This window comes from Vanacampus margaritifer, chromosome 2 (assembly GCF_051991255.1).
Source record: "Vanacampus margaritifer isolate UIUO_Vmar chromosome 2, RoL_Vmar_1.0, whole genome shotgun sequence".
Taxonomy (NCBI): domain Eukaryota; kingdom Metazoa; phylum Chordata; class Actinopteri; order Syngnathiformes; family Syngnathidae; genus Vanacampus; species Vanacampus margaritifer.
In genome coordinates this window covers 31,034,520-31,057,993 of record NC_135433.1, presented here as the reverse complement: position 1 = coordinate 31,057,993, position 23,474 = coordinate 31,034,520, and the positions used below count along the sequence as shown (strand labels likewise).

Below are 23,474 nucleotides of genomic sequence, written 5' to 3'. Positions count from 1 at the left end.
TGCAATTAAGTATTTCTGAGAACATTACAGGAATACAAGGAATCTTTAATGATGACTTTTCAGCTCTCCATGATGGATGAGAATAAAAAATGATGCACTGCTTTATCCTACATCTCAACTGACGAGAGTAAGAGATATGCTCTGGATTTGCTGTGTTGCAACAAATTAAACTCGGCATAAAATCTATACTGAGCAAACATATGAATGCAACACTTTTGATTTTGCTCCCATTTTTCATGAGCTGAACTCAAAAGATGTAAGACTTTTTTTTCTGAATCTGTGTTGGTGAGCACTTCTCATTCTCAATTCCTGGAAGCTGATAACATCCCAGTTCTTGCATGGTGAGCATACTCACCGGATATGTCACCCGCTGAGCATAATCAAGAAGCTTTGGATCAGCGTGTAACAGTTGCAGCCATTGAAGAGGAATGGACTAACATTCCAAAGGCCACAATCAACGAACTGATCAATACTATGAGAGCAAGATCGGTTTCATACCAGATACTGACTGACTGGGAAAATTCTCCATCATCCAGGTCACTGTATTTACAAGGCTTTGAATCGATAGCAACTGTACTGTCCGGGTTATCTTAGACCCCACCTGGGCCCCCTCAAAATATGGTGTGATATATGATAGATCATCTCAACATACTTTTTTGTGTGCAGCGTTCATATAATGGAAAATGGGAGCAAAAAAAAAACACATTTTGCATTTATTTTTTGGTCAGTGTAATAACTAAATTTGTCTATTATTCAAATCTGTGAAGTGTTTTCATCAAACACCAACAGTGGGCAATTTTGGCAAGCATCATCTCATCACCGGGAAGTTGAGTATTCCTTTAAACAAACCATCACATTTGGATTTGGCCCTGAATGGGAATGGCTGAGGGGTCAACAAGCTGCTTAACATCATCATATTCCTCTATTTCTTCATTTTTAGTTTATTTTGATCACAATGCTGTCCATAACAGTCTGTTTGATTTAGGGTCCAGCGGGAAAAGATGGGCCTCCGGGCCTCCGTGGCGCTGTGGGAGAGAAGGTATGCTAATCATTAATGATGATGGTGCTTGCCTGCTGCCCAGCTGCCATATTTTGGATACTTTCACAAATACTCGTTTTGGCACAACCTCTTTTTCTATCCTTTCCCATTAAATCTTTAGGGTGACAGAGGTTTACCCGGATCATCTGGACCAAAGGTAGTTATGCTCATTGTAGGTCATGTCTGCACTTCAGTTAGGAAAGGGACAGTCCAAGTAATGGATGTCTCTGCATGTCCTCAGGGTGAATGTGGATCTTCAGGCCATGCAGGGTCAGTGGGACCTCAAGGGCCCAGTGGTCAACCAGGAAGAAGAGGCCCACCAGGTCCACCAGGGCCCCCTGGTCCCCCTAGTCCTGCAGGAAGCAAATTCTTTGTTGAGGTGGTGACCTCGTTTCTTTTCAATTGTAGCCTATCCACCCCATGCACAACATCTGACCTTGTTTTTAGGATATGGAGGGATCTGGCAAGAGCGACATGCTCCTTGGCGCAAGAGTCCCAGGCTCACAGGTCAGTGTGATTTCATAGGTCAATTAAAGATTCCACTGTGCTTTATTATATATGTATGTCATTCTGTTGTTTAGGGTGCACCTGGTCTTCCTGGTTCACAAGGTCCCAAGGTTGTACTATATATTTGCAGTACTAATGTAGATGATAGCTAGTGTTGTGGCGTCAAATTTCTGTTCTCTGTAATATCTTTTATAGGGTGAGGATGGAGCCCGAGGTCCGCCAGGGCCCTCCATCAAGGTACAACTCCCACATACTACTAGCACACATGCCCGTCCATTATTGCTGTTGATCCTGTGTATTAGACATTGTTTATTAGACATTCACGTGGGTATATTAACTCATTCGCTCCCAGCCATTTTCACTGAAGCAACCCCCTTCGCTCTCGGCTGTTTTACTGGATTTTAACTGATTTTGCAAGGCCACCAGAATATTGTGTTCTATTGCTATATAAAAAAATTAAAAAAAACACCACCTACCAAAAGAAAGATTCAAGTCTCTTCTTTCATCAGGAAAAAAAAGAATATTTGTATCTGTTTCCATTTTGCAGCAATTAACATTAGAATATATAATATATATATATATGTATATATATATATATATATATATAATATATATATAATATATAATTTCATCTGTATTTACAAACCTGTTGAAAACACTGTGAAAAAGAGCTTGTTGCAAGATGGCCCAGGCTGATCTCTTATACTCTGCTGCCACCTGCTGGCCGTTTTTTGTAATAACTAGAATTGCTTTAAGCGACCTCTTCAGGTCAGAAGCTGCATCAAAGCCTTCTGTATGCCCTAGCATTAAAAAAAAAACAATTTAAAACAAAAACATCTAAATACGTTTTTGGGAGTGCATGACAAAGTATTAAAAAACGTATTTATACGTTGTGGGGTTTGAATGAGTTAAACACTATAGTAAATAAAGTAGTAATAGGGTTTAAAAGTTTGCAGTTATTAATTCAGTTTCTTCCATTGGTTTATTGTAGGGTGAAAGAGGGGAGCCCGGAAGAGAGGGTTTGCAGGGTCCTGCTGGACTACCAGGTCCGAGGGTATGTATATCAGTCTACAGCATAAATGTGAATAACCCAAACTATTGTTACAGCATCTTTAGCTTCTACAACACAGTAATTTGGACTAGTAGTCTATCAGTGTGGCACATCTTGATGAAGCAATATTTTCCCACTCATTTATGAACAAGCTCCAAATCTCTCAGTTTGCGATTGCATTTCCTGTGCACAGCCCTCCTTAAATTACCCCGTACATATTCAATAGAACTGTTAATAATTATTTTTGTAAAAGCTCCACTTCTAGCTGAAAAAAAAAAAACAGCCCCATAGCATAATGCCTGCCACCACCATGAGTATGGTGTTGTTTTGCTGGTGAGCAGTTCTGCATTTGCACCAAACTATGGCCAAGTTGTGTGTTTTTATTTCTTACTTTCTATAAGATGAGCTCTTGCCAACCGACGCCATAGCCCATGAAAAAGATGGGAGGTTGTTGACACGTGTACTATAAACAGCCAGTACTTGCCAGAAATTCTTGCAGCTCCTCCAACATTGGTCTCAGCCTCTTGGCAGCCTTCCGGAACAAACATGGACGGATGATCAGAGGTGCAAAGTGGCCTACAATTGCCCACGTCACATGCGCGACCGACTACATCATCCGCAAGTGGAGGTCTTTTTGGAGTTCCTTTTATTGTAAATGAAATGTGCGCATGTCAATCTCCTGTGTGGACTCCAGCAAGTACTTATGTCATGTACACCTTGCGCGCCTCGATTTTAAATGGATTAATGAGGGCCCCTTTGATATTGCCCAGAGTCAGCTGCGTATCTCCCACAACAGTGCAAACGCAGTCTTCTAGCAGCGCTAGGCTAGCAAAATATCAAAATAAAGAAAACCATGCGCACAGTTAGATAGTGCTAGACTGGCCCTGGGCACGAAAATAGAGCCCATAGTCTCCCGTGATGTCATGACAGTTCAACCCCTAAAAGCTTTGTGTGGCTTGAGACTATGTTTTCAGGTTTTTTATTTTATTTTAGAGTTTCTCCTGTATTGGGATTGTGCCTGTGATTTAATGTGTACTAGCAGTGATTTTACAATTGGGTTTGCCAAGCTAACTTTTAAATTTTCATTTAAATATGGCCTTTATTGTCATTTGATTATTCTCTCTGCAGATACATAATTATATTCTTTATACACAGGGCGTTAAAGGTGAAAAGGGTAGGCCAGGGCAAAAGGTAGGTTCAATCACTTGAGTGCTTTATTTCCCAGCTACAGTATTGTCTTTGTGAGCATAAATAAACTCTATTGCGTCCTGCAAGGGTGATCGTGGTGCGGATGGGCTCAACATCACAGGACCACCTGGGCCTCCTGGACCTCCCGGACCTGTCATTAATCTAACAGATGTATGCACATCATTTTGCCAACCGTTTTCTTATTTATTTATTTGTTTATGTATTTATTAGTCATAGGGACACTGGAGCAAGATGTGTAATTGACTCATCACCTACAACAGGAGGAGGACACAAAGAAAGAGAATCATGCGCAGGCAATTTTGAGTCTTCTATTAACCAGACATACGCGTTTTTAGACTGTGGGAGGAAGTTGGAATAATACTATGAGGCATCTGTGACCTGTGTCATCCCCCATTGTACTAATATAATTAATTTTCTATTCAAATACTGTATTGGATAGTATATAGTGACCACCTACTGTAGATCACCCCCAAATACATACCTCTAATTTTAAATGTGAATATCTGAGTAACTCAGTGTTTCTCAATTAGAAAGAAGAAAATATTTTGTGCCCCCCGGCCCCAACTTTCAAGTGCGACTATAAATAGCATAATTTGTCTACCAAATTGTTATAAGTACACCTCTGCAGAGGTGCTAATACTCTTTGCACACTCTCAATGAGAGCTCCACTGCCATCTACTGTAGTGGATGTGCAATCACACTTTTTTCTAGTAAACAAACAAAAAAAAGTTCCATGTGGTCACCACCTGCGAACCCTCGTCTAAACCCTGCCAACACACCGCACCCCCCTATTTTAGTGGTAACTACATGTCAGAGGCAAACAAAATTAAATTGGCTTCACATAGAAAAAAAGACTGGTTTCAATCACCTACTTTTGAGTCTGGGTTTTGTTACAGCTGCGTGAAATGGTTTCTACAAATTCTCTGTGTACATCCTAACCATGACTTTGACAATTAACACATGCACATATTGTTATTATATTGATAAACTTCAAAAATCCAGTCAAACAAAAATCAATACAAACCACTTCCCGTGCTTATTATATTTTGTCTGCAGTTGCTCCTCAATGTCACAGAGAGTATGTTCAACTTCACAGAAATCAGGGGACCACCAGGGCCAAAGGTAAGTAGGAATAATACTTATAATATATAAACATAATGTGAAGATATGTCTTGGGTTTCATGCTCACGTCTCCGAACCAGGCTGGAAATATTCACATATTTGTTCAATGTGTACGTTTACGTGATTGAAGCCTCTCCACATGCATTACATCAGCTACTGTACATTATGTATGTTTGAAATGCTTTGCCTTTGGCTAACTATCACAGCAAAGTATGAGCCCGCATGTGTATTAAGAAAAATAATTGATACAATTCTCCTACTTTTGTTTTTACGTGTGTACATCATACGTACTGATGCATGCATTTGTGCTTGTTTGTGTTATTTTGCATGTTGCAGGGACCTGAGGGATTGCCTGGCAAAGCTGGATTCCCTGTAAGAACATTTTCGCAGACTCATCCACTTGATTCTGAGAAGAAATATGTCCTACTGCACATTTGTGAACAGCTATTTTCATAAAAAAATATATATATATTGTTTTTGCTGCCTTTAGACTTCCAGGGCAGGTAACATTAAGGAATAGCTGTACTGTGACATGTGATTCTGCCTTCTTTGTAGAGGAGTCGGACATTATCTAATCATTTAGAATAACAAAACTGTTCATTTCCTTTGTCTTTTTTTTTTTTTTAACCTTCAAGGGCCCCAGAGGACCTAAGGGAAACATGGGCCCTCCAGGTATCCAAGGTCCAGCAGGGCTTAAGGTAAGAGAGTCATTTTTATTTCTATAGTCCTTAAATCATTCACTGCCATTGACGGCTATAGACGTCAAAAATTCATTTGAACTATTCCTATTAGTTTCATTTTTTTCCACTTTTGGGAACAAGAGTATGAAAACCTAGGAAAAAAATGATTGTACATTTAGAACAGATATAAAATTCATGATTAATCTTGAGTTAACTGGTGAAGTCACACACTAGTAGAAATAGTTCAAATGAATTTTTGACGTCTATAGCCGTCAATGGCAGTGAATGAGTTAATGAGTACTGTAATGACGGAAACTTACAGTTACATGCAAAAAGAAAAAACAACAACAGTCATTTCATTTCAAATTTGCATAATCTTATTTACCACCGGAATGTACAAATGTGACAAATATGGTGTGTATTTCCCCGGTGTTAACAGGGAGCGAAGGGAGAGCCTGGTGTGACCATTGCTGCAGATGGATCGCTTTTATCTGCACCAAGAGGCCCCCATGGGACCAAAGGCTTCAAGGTTGTCCTTTAACCATATAATGTAGATGTTCTTAACCAAGGATGAAAAAACTTTAAATTGCCTTTTTTTTTTTTTGTACAGTATGCTAAACAAAATTGCAAAAATGGATCAGAGCGGGCATTCCGTCAGTACTGGCGGAAGGTCACTGACAGATCTTTTTTTCTTTTTTCGGCTGTATGCTACGAAAGTTTGTGACATAGTAAGTAGTATGTTTTCGACGCCGATTAGCTGTCACCGAGGCGGCGAGAAGAAGATCTGACGGATGGTGACAAACAGTAATTTAGCAATGACGGAAGCATGGTTAAAACTCACAGCATATTAGTAATATAATAAGTAAAATATTAGAGCCAAATCATTCAAGTTGTTCCGCAATTTGCTCTCTTTTGACAGGGTGCCCGTGGATTGCCTGGACCTGCAGGACCCATCGTAAGTTCATCCAAACTGACACAACTAACGTTAATGTAATGCATTTTTGTCAGGAAAGCTGCATACATACTGTATACTGTATTTATTTTGGTTTTGTCACCAAAGATACAGAGACATCCGTTGTATAATGTATGTTGCTTTAAAAAAAATATATACAAAAATAGGGCCCTCACGGACCTTCTGGACAAAAGGGAGAATATGGCTTCCCTGGTCGCTCTGTAAGTAATTTATGCCTTGTGTATGTCGTATTTTAAAATATAGCTTTGCGCTTACAAACTGTACAAAAAGAAAAAAAAAAAGTTTTTATTCTCTTTCAACAGGGGCGACCTGGTATGCTTGGGAGGAAAGGGGAAAAAGGAGATTCTGTTGGCCTGCCAGTAAGAGACAACAGTCTGTTTTTACATACAGCACACCATTATGAAATTGTAATTGTTTTAACGTATTTCAACCTGTCAGTTCAAATCAATTTATGAGGTTGTCAATTCCAATTGCTTTTGCAAAACTGAAAACAGATCATCCTTTGTCTTTTTTACACTTTGCCAATCTTGTATTTTCAGGGACCCCCTGGTCCGCCTGGAGCGCCTGGACTTCCAGGAAGAATTCTTGGATTGAATGGAGTAAGTCTTCAACTTTAAGTTGTTTTTGTATATTCTTGATGGGCTGGGAATTTTATTTTATTTTTTTAAGTGATCAACCTCGGGTATTTCATGAACAGTTTGAGAGGCATCGTGACCTGGTCATTAGACAGAATAAAACCAGAGAGTGTGTGTATTTACCTATTCACTACTTTTTAATGCCTACCAGGAGTTAAGTGTTCTTTGTTCCTTTGAAAGGTTGAAATTTGTTATTATTGTTTATTCTCTGAACATTGCAAACCCCCTCCCTATAACGTTCCTATATTGACAGATATTTACTGTACAGTGTAACCTCTGACCTTAAACACAATCTTTTCCGCGATGTTGGTTGAGCAATGATTTGTTGATTTGTTCTTATTTTAAAGCCAATTTTACCACAAATTCAACAACAATCTATAAATAATCAATTCCAGTGTACTGTTGACATCACAATAGCCATTAACTGAGAGGATGGATGGATGGATGGATGGATGGATGGACGGCTATGAACAAATTCAACATTTTACATCTGTATATATAGATGACTCAGGATATTTTTATGCCCAGAATCTTTTCTGCTTATTAATTAATGAATTTATTTATTTATTTATTTTGCTCCATTTGTGGAGCCTTGCCAAGTGATGAAGCCATTATTCAAAAGCTGATAACATGCTCTTCTTTTAAAGACAGTGTTCCCAGTGCGCCCCAGACCGCATTGCAAAAAGGGACTAGTAAGTCTGTCAGACCATCTGATAAGTCCGTTTCATTTTGAAACGGGTTACCATCTGATGGTTCTGTCGGGGAATGGATAGAGCAGCATGGCAGCTCTCTGGCCACACCTGGCCCACCCCCCACTTCCTTTTCTGACCCCCTCTTCCTTATTGCATTTATGAGACTCCGTTTTTGTGGTTTTGGGTGCGTGGGTACACATTGTCCTGCTTTGCTGAATTCCAATCATTAAATTGCTTCATTATCAGGAGTTTGTGAGACATTTCTGATTGGAATTCAACCAAATTTTCTAACCAATATTATTCCATCTATTGTCTTGGGTGTGGTGGAAGGTGTCTTCTTCAAATGTATTTAACCTTATGGGAGCAATGTGCTTTTTTTTTTCATTTACAATTTAAAACAGCTTTCATCATTACCATGAGGACCGGTGGCAGCGCTCAGGCATGTGACCAAGATTGCTCATTGTTGCCAATTGAGCAACTTAAGGGACTATTTTGAGTCCTTTAGAGAGTGCCTATGTTTTAAAATAAAATTATGAGCACCAAATCTAGCTCTTAGACTCCAGTCAGTACTAGTGAAGTTAATGATATACCATATGTATCTTATATGTGCTAGATGCTAATGCTAATCTACTTGACAACTCCTACCAGCTCACTCGCTGACCCATTTTAAGAAATGGGCAGATATCATAATACAAATAATCATTCAGGTCAGTAGCACTGGTCAATAACAGCATCTCCTCAATGAGGTCAAATATCTTACTCATACAATAATCACAAAATAAAGCAAAATCTACTTTGTGCTCAACAATAATGTGAAACTTCAGTTGATTCTGGTGAGACAGATACTGTAGATAAGACATATACATGAAGTTATTTGCTACCACCTGTCCGATTGCCTTCAGCCATTACTTCCAAACAAAAACAAATGTTTTAATCCAACATTTACACTGAAATCTTATCTCACAAAATTTCCATGTCAGAGCCATAACCAGAAAAAAGATTTGTTACTTTACAGAACCTACCGTTAACAAAGTTGTGTTTTGAATGCCCTAACATTTTGTATGCATATGATGTGTAATTAATAAATAACTATGTTCATCTTCATCATATTGACCTACAGTATTTAACAATTGATGGTATTGCAGTTGTTTGTGTGTGTGTGTGTAAACATGGTCACAACTACATATTGTGATGCTGACGAATGTGTTTTTCTGTGTGTAGGATTCAAATAACGGGGTAAATATTGTCAAAGCTAAAGGAGAAAAGGGAGATGTTGGAATACGCGGCGAGCCAGGGACACCTGGTAAGACGTAGTGAGGGACAAATGAAGCTTCATGAAGCACTTGTGATTTTTTTTTTATTCCTCTAGATGGCACTCTTGGTTTAAAGATAACAGTTGAAATGTCATCAATGTCTATTGCGCTAGCCTATAACTTTAAACCAAGAGCACCATCTAGAGGAGTAAAAACAAAATATATATCGACAAGTGTTTCATGAAGCTTCATTTTACCATCACTAGTAAGACATATATTAGTAAGCCATTTTCTATTTGTTTTGAATTGAATTGTATCTGAGCAGACATGTAAACATTTTTCATGACTTGTGTTGTCAGCTCCTCCATTTCCTGACGGGATTGTGGTGAGTACAGCTCAATGTGTGATTCTTTAGGGCCAATGGAATAAAGAGCTTGACACACACACACACACACACAGAAAGCATTTTTTTCCCAGGCTGTCTGTTTTTGTTGCATAATGCTGTTTGTTTGTATATGTGTGTTGCTCAGGGTGCTAAAGGCGACCAGGGATCCCAAGGTCAGAAGGGAGAAAAGGGTAACTCGGGCCCTCCTGGTCCTCCAGGACTACCAGGGCGGTCAGGACTTGTGGTGAGTTCTGATGAAGAACCACACTACTAGACAATGACTATGAATTGCTAAATATGAGTATTTTATGTTGGTTCAGGGTCCTAAAGGCGAGTCGGTTATCGGCCCTCCCGGTTCTCCGGGTTCTCCAGGACAACGTGGAGCCCCTGGGTTTGGACGCCCAGGTCCCAGAGGGCCACCCGGCTCTGCTGGACCTCCAGGACCGCTACCTGCTTTTGGAGCAGGTGTGTAGAGGCACAATAAAATTAAAAAAATAAACAAACAAACGGAAAAAAGGGGGGGGGGGGGAATAATCTCTTCAAGTTAAGTTTTTTTTATTATATTCTTTTATGAGTATTGTCAACAGGTGTCAGTGTCCCAGGCCCTCCCGGTCCTCCTGGCACTCCAGGCATTTCAAACCTGGTAAGAAACATGGTCAGAATTATTCAAAGTTAATATGAGCAACTCCTCTCACACTGATGCATTTGCTCAGGTAACCACCTACGAGACAATTTATGCTCTGACCAGAGAGACCCACCACACTCCAGAGGGAACCTTAGCGTATGTGCCTGAAAGCGGTGGAGAGCTTTACATCAGGTCACAGAGTGGATGGCGCAAAATTCAGGTGTGTATTGTACTTGCGTGTGAATGTTATGGTTCCCAAGCGCCCAACAAACCCCACTTTCCCCTGGAGTCCGCTCTTTACTTCAGGAAGTGTAAAATGTCTGTTCAGCTGGGAGATTTGATCCAATCTGAAGCATCATTCTCGTCAGCACCTCAAGCCCACAACAAACCTGGAGAATGGAGCCGACCGCACAGGAGCCACAGCCAAGTACACACACATGATTACACACCCAAAAAATATAGCTTTAAAATATATTTTTAAAATGACCCTATTGTGTATTTGTTGGATAGGAGCTGCATGAGGGCAGTCGAGGATATCAGCCCAGTTTTAACATACTGCCACAGACCTTCAATGCTGTCGCTGGGGTGAGTGTAAATCTTTTGACACTCCCATATGGCTTTGTGCAGTTGGTTTTATTTCTTTGAATTCGATTTTTTGGGGGAACTATGTCATTAGTTATGAGAGGAATGACAGTTTCATAGCCCAGTAAATGAATTTGAATGTACTTTTGGCCTACCTTGTTTGTTTAAACATCACAGCAACAGCATTTTGAGTCTACTGCAAAGTACAATACAGTAAACGTATTGCTAATAACTCTCCGACAGTGTCAAGCTACACTGAGCATGAGCATTTTTGATACAACTTTTATATCAGATCTTTTTGGGTGTATTCTATAGTATGCTACATTATTTTGAAAGCTAAATGTTTCAAAAACAGTGGACATAATAAAAGCATTTTAAAAATCATGACTCTTGATGGCCAAACAATCCATTGAAAACTTACTTTGAAATCATGACTCCCATCAAACCCGAGGCCACACATTCTGACAGCTGAAATTATTAAACTATTAAAAATTGCGACCCTTCAAGGAACCCAACACCTTCTTTGAAACTTTACTTTGAAACCCCGACTCCTATGAAACCCCGAGGCCACACATTCTGACAGCTGAATTTTTCAACTCAATTTTGTAACAACTGTTTAAAATCGTGGTCTGCATGGACCTTTGAAACCTTACTTTGAAACCCTGACTTCTATGAAACCCCGAGGCCAAACATTCTGACAGCTGAATTTTTCATTTCAATTTGTTAGCAACTGTTAAAAAGTGTGACCCTTCATGGAAGCCAAACCCTTCTTTAAAACCTTACTTTGAAACCCTGACTTCTTTAAAACCAGCTGAATTATTCAACTCAATTTTTTAACAACTGTTAACGATCATGACCTGCATGGAAGCTGAATCTCCTTTTAATCCTTACTTTGAAACCCTGACTCATTTAAAACCAGAGGTTACACAATCTGACAGCTGAATTTTTCAACTCAATTTTGTTACAGCTGTTAAGACTTGTGACCTGCATGGAAGCCAAACCTTCCATTCAAACCTTACTTCGAAACTCTGATTCTTTTAAATGGGGAGGTCATACATTCTAATAGCTCTTTTTTTTTTTCAACTCAATAATTAAGTGCTATGAGGGCCTTAACAGATGGAAAAGTGCTAAACAAATGAAAGACCCTTTATACCATTTACCAAACCTTGACCGGCTAAAACTTGAGGTCACAATTTCTGACAGCTGAATTTTTCAAATACATTTTGTAACAACCGTTAAAAAACATGACCCTGCATGGAAGCCAAACCCTCCTTTGAAACCTTACTTTAAAACCATGACTCCTTTAAAACCTGAGGACACACATTCTGACAGCTGAATTTGTCAACTCAATTTTGTAACAGTTGTTAAAAATCGGGACTTGCATGGAAGCCAAACTAAGTACTGCCCTGAGAATCAAAATACAAGACAATACAACAAAGTTGCTTCATGCGCTGAATGACAAACATTAGAAATAAGTTCTTAAGTTTTCTCTCTTAAATGTATGTAGCTCCATCTAGTGGCTCTCAACGCTCCATTGAAAGGTGATATGCGAGGGATCCGCGGGGCCGACTTCCAGTGCTACCAGCAGGCGCGTGCCATGGGACTGACGAGCACATACAGGGCCTTCCTGTCCTCACACCTCCAAGACCTGGCCACCATCGTGAGGAAGGCAGACCGCGACAACATGCCCGTGGTTAATCTCAGGGTGAGGATGACGATGCATGGCATAGAATAACCTGGGAATTAATGCATTACTATAGTAACTTTTTTCTTTTTCTTTTTTTTTGGACTGTCCTCGTCAATCAGGGTGAGATGCTGTTCAAAAGCTGGATGTCTATCTTCTCTGGAAATGGTGGCATATTTGACCCCTCCATCCCCATTTACTCTTTCGATGGACGCAATGTGAAGACTGACTCGGCTTGGTAACGTGCACTTCCCATCTCATGTGTTTGTCAAATAATGTTTTTAAAGCTGGGGGGTGGCGGGGGTCATTGGCTCATAGGTTGAAATTGTAGAAGAAACTTTTTGGGGGAGTTGTGGCAGCTTTTGGGTAATGATGGGAAAATTAAGCTTCATGAAACACTTGCGATTTTTTTTACTCCTCTAGATGGTGCTCTTAGTTTAGAGATAATTGCTAGTGCAAAGGAAATTGATTACACTTCCACTGCATCTTTAAACCAATAGCACCATCTAGAGGAGTAAAAAAATAATAATCGCAAGTGTTTCATGAAGCTTTATTTTCCCATCACTACTTTTTGAACCTGTGAAAGACAGGTATCGATGGGAAAATGAAGCTTCATGAACCACTTGCAATATTTTTTTTACTCCTCTAGATGGTGCTATTGGTTTAGAGATAATTGCTAGTGCAAAGGAAATTGATTACACTTCCACTGCATCTTTAAACCAATAGCACCATCTAGAGGAGTAAAAAAAATATCGCAAGTGGTTCATGAAGCTTCATTTTCCCATCACTACTTTTTGGACAGGCTATAAATTTAAATCATGAGTTTACAATTGACTGGCAACTACTCCAAGGTGCAGTCATCTTACTGCACACATGTTTTCTCGCTCCATTCCAGGCCAGAAAAGCTGATCTGGCACGGTTCCAGCGCGGTCGGAATCCGCTCGACCATGAACTATTGCGAAGCGTGGAGGACTGCCGATATGGCGGTGACGGGTCAGGCGGCTCTGCTTCAGACCGGACGCCTGTTAGGACAACACACCCGCTCGTGCGCCAACCACTACATCGTACTGTGTATAGAGAACACGTACGTCGGGAAGATACGCCAACAGAAGACCTGAAGAGAACACAAGCAGCTTTTCGGAAAGTGTGCTGAGTAGACCATTTGAGATAACGTGGAGTCTGTCTGTACAAGAATATCAGACTGGTGCTCTTACACATTATGCTTAGGATCAGGTTAATGTGCAGAAGCTGAATTTTTTTTTTTTAATTTTAATTGGTTTTCAAACAGAACTTTGTTCAACATAAATTGAAGGATACATCCATGTGTAGGTCGAGTTATTTATTCGTAGGCCATCATTTCATCGAGAAGGAACATCTCGTGTATTGAGTTGTAAAAGAGACTTCCAGTATTGATAGAACAAAAATGTGTCAAGCCCCCATAATTTTACTTTGAATTATTTTTGTCTTTTTAATTTGGGTTAGCGTCTTCACTCTTTAATGGAAAAATATTTTTTTATGTTCCTTTTCATTGTTGATGTGTCTATGTCTATGACATGGTAGTACTGTGTATGACTATTTGACTATTAAAAAAAAATCTAGGTTTACACTAAACTTTATTAGAAAATGTCTGCATGGACATGAAGGTGGAAATTGTGATTCAATTATAAATTCATGTATTATAAAGAACAAGCAATGCGCGGTTGGTTAGCGTAATCGCAAAGAATATTAACCAGGCATGTTGAGTAACAGAAGACACATCAAAGTTGCAAACATTGAGGAAAAACTTAAACAGGAAAAATGCACACAAAGTTGTCCATGCTTATAACTTTTCATGTATTACAAATTGTTAGCATAAATCCATTTTATTTCAGAATATTCAGCGATGTCAACAGTTCAACCTCAACTTACAATTCTTATGGTATTTGTATTAATTTATACTGTAGCAACGTATACTTTGGAAGTCTCGTGAGTTCACTTAATAAATCTTAATGAAACCATTGTATATATATGTGTGTGTGTTCATGTATAAATTTAATTTTTACTCAATAGACTTACCGGTAGTCATTTTTGTTTAGGCACTACAGTAAATGATGTATTGTTTTCTGTCAGCAAGTATTGATGGTGGTGTACTTCTTGTATTGTTGTGTCTAGACCATGTGGTCTTATGCTAACAGGCAAAGAAAGCTTTCTACATTCAAAAATGTTATTTTCTGTCATGTCTGGTTTTGCTGTTCAAACAAACTTAAGCTTCCGAGGTCATGAGAACATTTTTACTGACTGACTGTCACTGAATAAATACATAATGATTGTTTTTATAAGTGGTGTCTGCTTCAGTTTTATAATATGTAATAAAAAAGTTATGAATTGTAGGTTCGCAGCATAGCGCCTACGTTCATATTTGCTCTTGCTAGCTTTTGCTAGCTTCTCCTGCTAGCCACATTTGTTAGCCGCTCCAGCGAGTTCTTGTTAGCCACTCCAGCGAGTTCTTGTTAGCCACTCTTGCTCAACGCTCCTGCTAGCTTGCTTGCTCACTCCAAATAATAATTGGTGATATGCTTGCGAAGTGTGGTCTCTGTAAGATAGCAAATAAATGTAAGTGCTTTTGCTCGCTTAGAAGCTTTGTTTCATCTTGAGGTGAAAATTATTTTTGTTATGAAGTGCAATTAGTGGGATTCCAATCTCTGGCAAATTACTTTATAGTTTGTTTTTTTTTGGGTCATAGTGAGTCTTTTGCACATGTTCAAACTGATTTAAAAGTTGTAAAACAAAATATAATGTATTGGAAGATTGTTGTGTTATTTTTAATGTTCATTATAGATGTCACAATATTAAAATTGGGGGCCCTGCAAAAGTCCTTGGTGACAAGTCACACTTCTCTTCAAAGACTGTGTGCGCACACGTGTGTGTGTGTGTGTGTGTGTGTGTGTGTGTGTGTGTGTGTGCGTGTGCGTGTGTGTGTGTGTGCGCGCGAGCGCGCGTGCGTGTGCACGGGAGCGCTCGTGTGTGGGCGGTGGATGGGGGAAAATGGGGGGGTGGGGGGCAATTATGATTTTTTTTGCACTGCCTACCAATAACAAAAATCCTTATATAATTGGCAACCATTTAAATGGATTGGGTAGGTCGGTAGGTAGGGAGGTAGTTAGGTAGGTCTCACGCCGTCAGTTAGCTATACACATCAAGCTTGTTTCCCTCTTTCTCTTCTTTTTCAATCAAATAGGGCAATGGTAGGACTACAGTTTGACCACATGTAACGTTTACTAGCTTAAAAAAACAGCAAGTTAGCAACTTCATTGACAGTAAATGCGCAAATAAAAAGCAGCCTGGTAATGATGAGAATGTATTTGTATTGAGTAGAAAGTAAGAAATGTATCACATTTCCTGGTTAAAGCAAGGTATAGTGACAGTCACTTTTCACCAGGGTTATTATAGTTTGGGAATTTTTCATTTTAGTTTTTTTTATTTCGTTTTGTTTTTTTAAATTTAGTTTTAGTTTTTAAGGTGGTTCTGTTAGTTTTTATTAGTTGTAGTTATTTCATAAAGGCTTAGTTTTAGTTAGTTTCAGTATTAGTTTTAGTTTAAAAAAAATGTGCATTACTTGTGCATAATATATATTTTTTAAAAACACCATGGGAGTGTGACTGTGAGTGTGGATGGTTGTTCGTCTCTGTGTGCCCTGCGATTGGCTGGCAACCAGTTCAGGGTGTACCCCGCCAACTGCCCGAAGCCAGCTGGGATAGGCTCCAGCACCCCCCATGACCCTTGTGAGGACAAGCGGTTTAGAAAATAGATGGACCATGGGAGCAACGTCATCTGAAGGTGCTTTTCTATTGGCTGCTGCTAGATGATGTCACTAGTGTGACACACTTTCAAATGTCCTTATTGCGGTTAATATCAAAATAAAGACTAAAACGAAGGACATTTTTGCTATAATTATAGTTAGTTTTGTAAACATAAAATTTTGTTTCAGTTAGTTTTCGTTTTTTTAAAAAGCATTTTGTTTTTATTTTATTTTGTTAACGAAATGTTTTTTTGAATTTTAGTTTTTTCGTTAGTTTTAGTTGACTAAAATAACCTTGCTTTTCACTACGACGAGAACGGGAACATGATACACAGGTAGAGGTGGGATGAGGTGGATCAATCCATTGTTTAAGCAAAAGTGGGGTGTACTGTATTTTTGGCATTTTTTCACATAATTTACTGATACATGATGTACATAGCTTGGCATTCATTTAATTACTTAAAGTTGGCCAAAGACCAATACGCTAAAAATAATATGCCACAATCATAACATGATATTTCAAAAACAAAAGTTTTTATTTCATGTTTTCAAGTGCTCAATGTTGCCACCACCAGCATCACGTAAAACATCAAGCCATTATAAGAATTCTTCCCAAAGGCGCCTCAAGATGTCACAGCCCACCATGTTGACAAAAATATTGTATTTATGAGACGTGACTGTTTCTACCCAACTGCAAAGAGCGCCATAAGTCATCTGTATATGCTAATGAGTCGGATCTCGTCCACTCTGTTTCGGTGCAGCTGAAAGGACGGCGTGATCCAGCGGCCGCATGAACACTGGTCTCCACACCAGCTGAACGAGCCCAGCTTGGATCGACATTTGGGACACAGCAGCTGCAAACAAAGGCGGAGAGAAGGAAAAGATTTGAAATGGCTTAATGACATGCTGAAAAGTGACAAATTTCTGTCCTCGAGGGCCGTCTTCCTGCAGGTTTTGGATGTTTCCCTTGTCCAACACAGCTGATATACGATCAGCTCATCAGAAAGCTCCGCATAAGCCTGATAATGATCCTGCTGATTGGAATCAGCTTGTGTTGGAAGAGGGAAACCTCCAAAACCTGCAGGACGGCGGCCCTCCAGGACCGGAGTTTGACACCTATGGGCTTATACTGTACCTGTCCATCCATCACACCAAGTAGAGCTTGTTCCATCCACTGCACCGGTTCAATGAAATAAGATGTACACTGGACTCCTTCTACACAAACAAGATAAATAATTTCTACTTGTGGCTCAGCAACTTCATATTAATAACAAGGTTATAAAAGTTATGGACTTATAATTGGTTATAATACGTTTTTAAAGCAGGTTTGCTAGTTTTTATTAGTTTTATTTTTTCAAAATTGCTTCATTTATTTTTTAAATTAGTTTCAGAATTAGTTTTAGCTTTTTGGTAAGTATTTGTCGAGTGCAAAAGGGGGGAAAAAGGCCACTAAGTCTTGTGTACTAAAATAACCTACAGTTCTCATAAACGACTTTTTATGTGGCCTTCTTTCTTCTGTACGGGTGTACACCAATACTGAAACAAATACATTGAAAAGGAACCCCGAAAGACTCATGTAGGAAATGAATTGACAATGACGGAAACTATCATTTATATTTAGTTTTATTGACATAAGATGCAGTTTCAGTTAGTTTTCGTCTTTTTTTTTAGAAAAAACTTTTTTTTAATGAATCGATTATCGAATAGCTAACCAGTTCAGACAATCACATCTACACATTGTTATGTTTGTGGCGTGTGACAAAGGGGCCCAAAGTTCGTTACTGACTATTTCGTTACTGACTATTTATACTTTTGATGACAAAGCCCAAAGTGAACGTGTCTACTTACCATTTAGGTTAGATGACTTCTTATAGCTGAAAGCCGATGCGCCTTCCCCCACTGGGTGACTGAGGAGACTGGAGCTGCGGAAAAGAGCTCTTCTGCAGAGGAGAAAAACAGGTGGAGCTTTAACTGGTCACTTATCAATAAACAATAGGCCTCTATTGATGTTATTTTATGAGGAGGAAACTGAGCAGAATCTGATGAAAAGCATTTGGATAGACTCCATTGAAGGATTTACTGAACACTGCCGGTGATGTGCAAACTCAAATTGGATTTGCACATTTCAAGTGAGACATATTGGCATACTGACAGAACCCGGATGTGCCCAAATTGCAAATACAGTGTTCCCTAGTTTCTCGCGGGTTCATCGTTTGCGGCATCATTGTTTCGCGGAATTTTTACAGCGTGCTTTTTTATTATTATTTTTTTACAGCGTGCGATGCAGTCCCGCGGTCAGATGGGTTAACGTGTCTTGCCTCATATCTTTAACCAGTCGTGGCCTCGGTGTCCTCCGTCCTGGAGATAAAGGGCCAACAAACTACGTATTTTTACACGTGATGGGAACCACCACAGCAGGGTAACTTTTTGAAAATCCTCGGTGTCCTGGAGGTCTTTGGCCGGCCGCATCTCCCCAGCCCTACGTCCGACTGGGGACCTTGCCCGCCGCGTTCGCGACCTGTAGATAGAGGCCCGACAGTTTTCCAATTTCAAGCCCTGGAACGCTCGTGCATCCGCCACCGCCCCATGGCTCACCCCTAGATTCCACCACATGCGTGTGCATTGCGGAGCCGCTCCGCCGATTTGTTTCCATTTCCAGCTTTTGATATAACACCGGTTGCGTATGTGCTGCGGATCGACTGCCGACCAGCTTGTCGTACCGAGACCACCAGACGCCGGCAATGCGCTCCCAAGCCTCCCGGTCAAAATGGATTTTTCAGCCTCGTATCATCGTCATTAAAATTAAGATTGTCATTTCTAACAGATGTTTCGTTGTTGTGTGTGTGTGTGTTTTTTTAGGAAAACATACCGGCCGGAAAAAAATTGATCAACCGCCGTTATATTTTTGTTTCTCTAATGAATGTTTTGGATATTAGTTTAACTATTTGACTGCCAAAAACGTTAAATAACGTTTAGTAAAATCCTACGGACGACTGCCAAAGACGTTAAAAGATGTTCACAATGTTTTTTTGTTGTTTTTTCGAAACGGGTGGAGGAAAGCCTTGGCCAGCTGTGCTGAAAGTATCAAGCAGATCTAGTTAGTATAATGCCTATTTTTGGGCACTAGATGGCAGCGATGATTCTCTTTGGACAAAATTGGGTAGGCGTCAGTAGAAGACGTGAAGCGGAGCTAGAGTGTTGAGGGGATAATGGCTGAGGAAGCGAAAATGGCGACCGGTTGCAAGCAGCTCACGCTTGAGCATTTTTTTCAAAGACGAAAAGCATCGACCAATGCTAAAGAGCACATTGATGACGACGATGATGATGATGGTGACTCCGAGGTTGACGCCGAAGTTGGAAGCGTTGACGCAGCGGCTATGATCACGTCAATGCTAACGCCGGAAAACGCGGAGCACAACCGAGCACTTCTGCACAGGCGGACGTTCAATCGGACGACGAAGAGTGCCCCGAGTCCAATGCATATTCATCGTAGGAGTGGGTACAGTCTGATCACGGAGAAGACACTGGTTCTAGACTACGATGCCACCACAAATGGAGTGGATAAGATGGATCAGAACATCTACCACCCGGTTTAGGAACTGAAGGACATGAGGAAGCCAGACGTAACACCACCGTAACGTCACCGTATCATGATCCTGAGAGTAGACTTGAGGGCAACATGGCCAAACACACACTGCAGTATACAGTATACTTGCTATTCCCCCGAAAAAAAGGCCGGCAAGAAAGTGTAGTGTCTGCACGCGAAGGGGCAATCGCAGTTAAACTAATCTGTTGTGCAAATCCTGCTGCGTCCACTTGCACACAGGGGAGTGTTACAAAAAGAAAAACTGTATTTGAAACATCCACACAATTGTAAATAGTACCACAGTTGCACACATTTGTAAATAGTTTGCCAAATTGTTTTGTCAAATTGTTACACTGTTGAATGTAAATAAACGTATTTTGCTATCAAAAAACACTTTTTTATTGTTGGTGGTAGTGTTTTACAGAAGTAAAGCACTGTTAAGGTGTTTGTGGCATCATTCGTGGGGAAAAAATGGTGTCAAATTCACTAGAGTGAAATAATATTGTTTCACAAAAAGCTTGATTTCTCCATATTTTGTTTCAAAACAGAGCATTTGGGTGAAACTAACCATTTTCTATTGTTGATTACTGAAAAACGGAATAAGGTAGAAACAAATTATTTTTCGGATGAAAGATGAGAGTCCAATCTTTCATTTGGTAGTATGTGTGTTTCCATAGTCCAAACACAACATTTTCTGTGGACCTTGAAAGATCAGTCAAAATGCTTAAATCAGCTGGCACCCACAGCATCCCTTTACTGAAAACGTCTGGCAGTCAAGAGTTAATTATATTTTATTGTTATTATTATTTTAAAATCTACAAAGGTTTGAACACTGAGTGTATATAGGCCTACTGTGTTTAAATAAGAGAAACAGTATGTGAGAAAATGTTAACGCCTATCAAGAAAAGTGCATGTATAAAGTGTGCGGTGAGACCTATATAATAAATTTAAAAAAATATATAGTATAAACGAAAAAACATTTAGAATAAACCCAAAAATATATATACTGTGTTGTATAAGTAAATTAAAAAAAATACTGTTAATGGAAAAAAATGACTAATTGAAAAAAGAACATATATGATGAATGAAAAAAGCATTCATAATAAACTAAAAATCATACCAAAACGAAAAAAAACAAACATATATAATAAACAAAAAATATATATATAATTAATGGGGGAGGAAAAAAAATTAACATGGATTTCCATTATCGCAGATAGAAGTAAACATTAATACATAATACAAATAGTAAACAGATAAAGATTTACCTGCATTTCCTGCAACGATAGGAGGCTTCAGATGAGTTGGACTGAGCAGGGTCAGCTGCAAACACTTCCCGGGGAACTTGCTGCAACTCTGCTCACAAAAAACGAAACAGTAGGAATGAAAAGCTGAGGGAAAAAAATGAATAATATCATTCAACCGAAGAGCACTTGTTGTGTGCTTACCAGGGTATTTCTCAGTAATCTTTGTCAATCTGTATTGTTTATAAAGTGGATTGCTGGTGTCCACTTCACACTGCAAAGCCTCGTACAGACACAACTGCTCCTCAAAACCGCTGTTAACCCTAAAATGCACAACCACCATCACATATCTTGCCAGATAACAATCGTGCGGTGATAATACTCAACACTGATGAGACGCTTACTGTACATCCTGCTTGACACTTTTCAGTCTGTGATAAGCCTCAGCGAAGCCCAGCTTGTATCTCTTCATGAGGTAAGCAGTCACAATGGTGGCGCTGCGACTACGTCCAGCCTGACTGAAGTGCAAACACTTTCATGTCTCACGTTTTTGCTGGTGGTTGAGTTTGTGATCATACATGGAATTGATAATGTGAACATACATTATAAACATAAAACACAATTTTACATTATTGAGCCTGGACTGCATTAGTACCAGTAAGTTTATTCTTAATATGAATTACCTTCACCCTTACCAGTGGACAAGAGCCGCCCCACCCCCATCCACGGCCTCCTGAATGAACAGGCAACAATCGTCCATGTGGCTTAGCAGGTCCGACGTCACCTCGTCCAGGACGTTGATCCATTTCTTGCAATAGTGAGAGTCCACAGGCAGTAGAGGCCCAGGGTCCACAGAGTCCACAGACACGATGTGAGTGACGGTGGCTTCTGCCAACCCCCGCGTGTCATTAAGGTCGGCCGCAGTTCCAATGAACACACCAGGATCCACCAAGAGCATGACTAACACAAGGTTGGAGATACACAAGTCATCCTGTGATTGGTGAACCTAATTTGACCTTCTTCTAACCTCACCAAAGAATAATAAACTAACATTTTAATAACAAATATATATACTACCAATGCTATGTATAGCCTCAACAAACATATCTTTAACGTAACTGAATTATTTATTTAGCCAAAAAATTCCATAGCAGCACACATATTAAATGTTTCACTACATGATGCACTTGCTGTTTCTCTAACAAGCTGCTGAACGACCAACTTCACAACAGGTTTTTTTTTTTATATAATGGTCATGAAAATTGTCTAATTCCACCAGGAAATCCACTGGTCGTTGTGACTTAAGCCGTTCAGCTCCTCTAATGTTAGAGAACATCATGTGCAAACAGTACTGAGAAGTTGAACATTTACACACGTGCATTAAATTTTTTTGATAAGTTCACCGGTAATGCATTTTAGATTCATCCTGAAATTACAATAGATAAAATACCCTTAACTTTTTGGTAGGAGGGTATTTGTGTTAACCTGGCTCGCACATTTTTGTAAAAGTCAAGAAAATCAACAACTAAATTAACATACCTTGTTAGCTAACCACAGACGGTACGCACTCAAGAGTCGCTTTATTTTAGGGGCCAATATAATACCATAGTAAGGTAAATCCAAAAGGCTAACTCAATTTAGCTAATAGCTACTGTAAATGCTTGGTGTCGCTGATGTCATGGGTTCGTCCTGGACAGACATCCGGCTAAAACATAGTTCCTACTGCGAGAGTTCCAGTCCTAGGACACCTACAGATGTATAGTCATCTGTAATGTCAATCCACTCTTGACTTTAAGGAGACAATTTTCACAATTTTAAAAAAAAAAAAGTTCCCTCCCAGGTATCTTCTAATCACGAATCATGATCCGTGGTAGCGTGACTTCCGTTACCATGACGACCAGGGACAGAGCAAAACAAAAAAGCATCTTTATTTTTAATTCATGGCGACAACAATTCAAGACTAAGTCATTCTCGTGTCACTTATCAGTTTATGTGGCTCTTGCAGACACAAATTAATGTTGAATTTCCCCTTGATGGTCTATAAGCATAGGCTAAGCAAAAATTAATTCAGCTATTGTCTCATGTTTTAACTTGTTTAATTAGCTATAATAAAAACCCTGAAATAAAAAAAGATTTTAAATTAATCTTAATATGCAAATAATTTCATAAATGTTCTATACTGCTTGGGTTAGGGGTATAAACTGGAGCCTATCCCAGCAGAGGTAACCTGACAATAGCCAGATTGATATTGTGATTCACTCAAGGGAGTTATCCGCGATATCAACCTGGGACTCCTCCTCGGTTATTTGATCGGGAAAGGCGGGACATTCAATACAATACTTCGAGCTAATTGGACGATGCGGTATTGTGCACGTTTGTTTTGACCAACCACGGCCACGGATGAAAATGTCTTCATTCTCGTCGAAGTG

At 39.6% G+C, this 23,474-nt stretch overlaps 2 protein-coding genes across 10 annotated transcripts in view; one reads left to right on the top strand and one right to left on the bottom strand.

Moving 5' to 3' along the window:
* Positions 1–14,755, top strand: part of col15a1b (collagen, type XV, alpha 1b) — a 43,148-nt gene extending 28,393 nt beyond the window's left edge. For 7 of the 9 annotated variants that reach the window (XM_077559086.1, XM_077559085.1, XM_077559084.1 and 4 more), the window contains 29 exons: positions 986–1,039; positions 1,161–1,196; positions 1,281–1,418; positions 1,487–1,546; positions 1,621–1,656; positions 1,742–1,783; positions 2,538–2,600; positions 3,753–3,788; positions 3,873–3,956; positions 4,863–4,928; positions 5,265–5,300; positions 5,564–5,626; positions 6,048–6,137; positions 6,528–6,563; positions 6,728–6,781; positions 6,884–6,940; positions 7,121–7,180; positions 7,864–7,908; positions 9,130–9,211; positions 9,521–9,546; positions 9,692–9,790; positions 9,867–10,011; positions 10,122–10,189; positions 10,260–10,391; positions 10,500–10,598; positions 10,682–10,756; positions 12,261–12,458; positions 12,560–12,675; positions 13,333–14,755. In XM_077559086.1, coding sequence (XP_077415212.1) covers positions 986–1,039; positions 1,161–1,196; positions 1,281–1,418; positions 1,487–1,546; positions 1,621–1,656; positions 1,742–1,783; positions 2,538–2,600; positions 3,753–3,788; positions 3,873–3,956; positions 4,863–4,928; positions 5,265–5,300; positions 5,564–5,626; positions 6,048–6,137; positions 6,528–6,563; positions 6,728–6,781; positions 6,884–6,940; positions 7,121–7,180; positions 7,864–7,908; positions 9,130–9,211; positions 9,521–9,546; positions 9,692–9,790; positions 9,867–10,011; positions 10,122–10,189; positions 10,260–10,391; positions 10,500–10,598; positions 10,682–10,756; positions 12,261–12,458; positions 12,560–12,675; positions 13,333–13,555 — 2,319 coding nt within the window. In that variant the 3' untranslated portion in view covers positions 13,556–14,755. The remainder of the gene's footprint in view (positions 1–985; positions 1,040–1,160; positions 1,197–1,280; positions 1,419–1,486; positions 1,547–1,620; positions 1,657–1,741; positions 1,784–2,537; positions 2,601–3,752; positions 3,789–3,872; positions 3,957–4,862; positions 4,929–5,264; positions 5,301–5,563; positions 5,627–6,047; positions 6,138–6,527; positions 6,564–6,727; positions 6,782–6,883; positions 6,941–7,120; positions 7,181–7,863; positions 7,909–9,129; positions 9,212–9,520; positions 9,547–9,691; positions 9,791–9,866; positions 10,012–10,121; positions 10,190–10,259; positions 10,392–10,499; positions 10,599–10,681; positions 10,757–12,260; positions 12,459–12,559; positions 12,676–13,332) is intronic. The other 2 variants (XM_077559081.1, XM_077559083.1) reach the window with 2 other exon arrangements.
* Positions 14,756–16,722: 1,967 nt separating this feature from the next.
* Positions 16,723–22,779, bottom strand: dusp12 (dual specificity phosphatase 12). Its single transcript, XM_077557800.1, has 8 exons — positions 22,585–22,779; positions 21,741–22,005; positions 21,450–21,563; positions 21,250–21,368; positions 21,070–21,157; positions 18,064–18,155; positions 17,351–17,430; positions 16,723–17,069 (listed from the first exon to the last, which is right to left on the bottom strand). Exons 2-8 carry the CDS (start codon positions 22,001–22,003, stop codon positions 16,926–16,928), a joined length of 900 nt encoding a protein of 299 aa, XP_077413926.1. The 5' UTR covers positions 22,004–22,005; positions 22,585–22,779; the 3' UTR covers positions 16,723–16,925.
* Between the last annotated feature and the right edge of the window lie 695 nt (positions 22,780–23,474).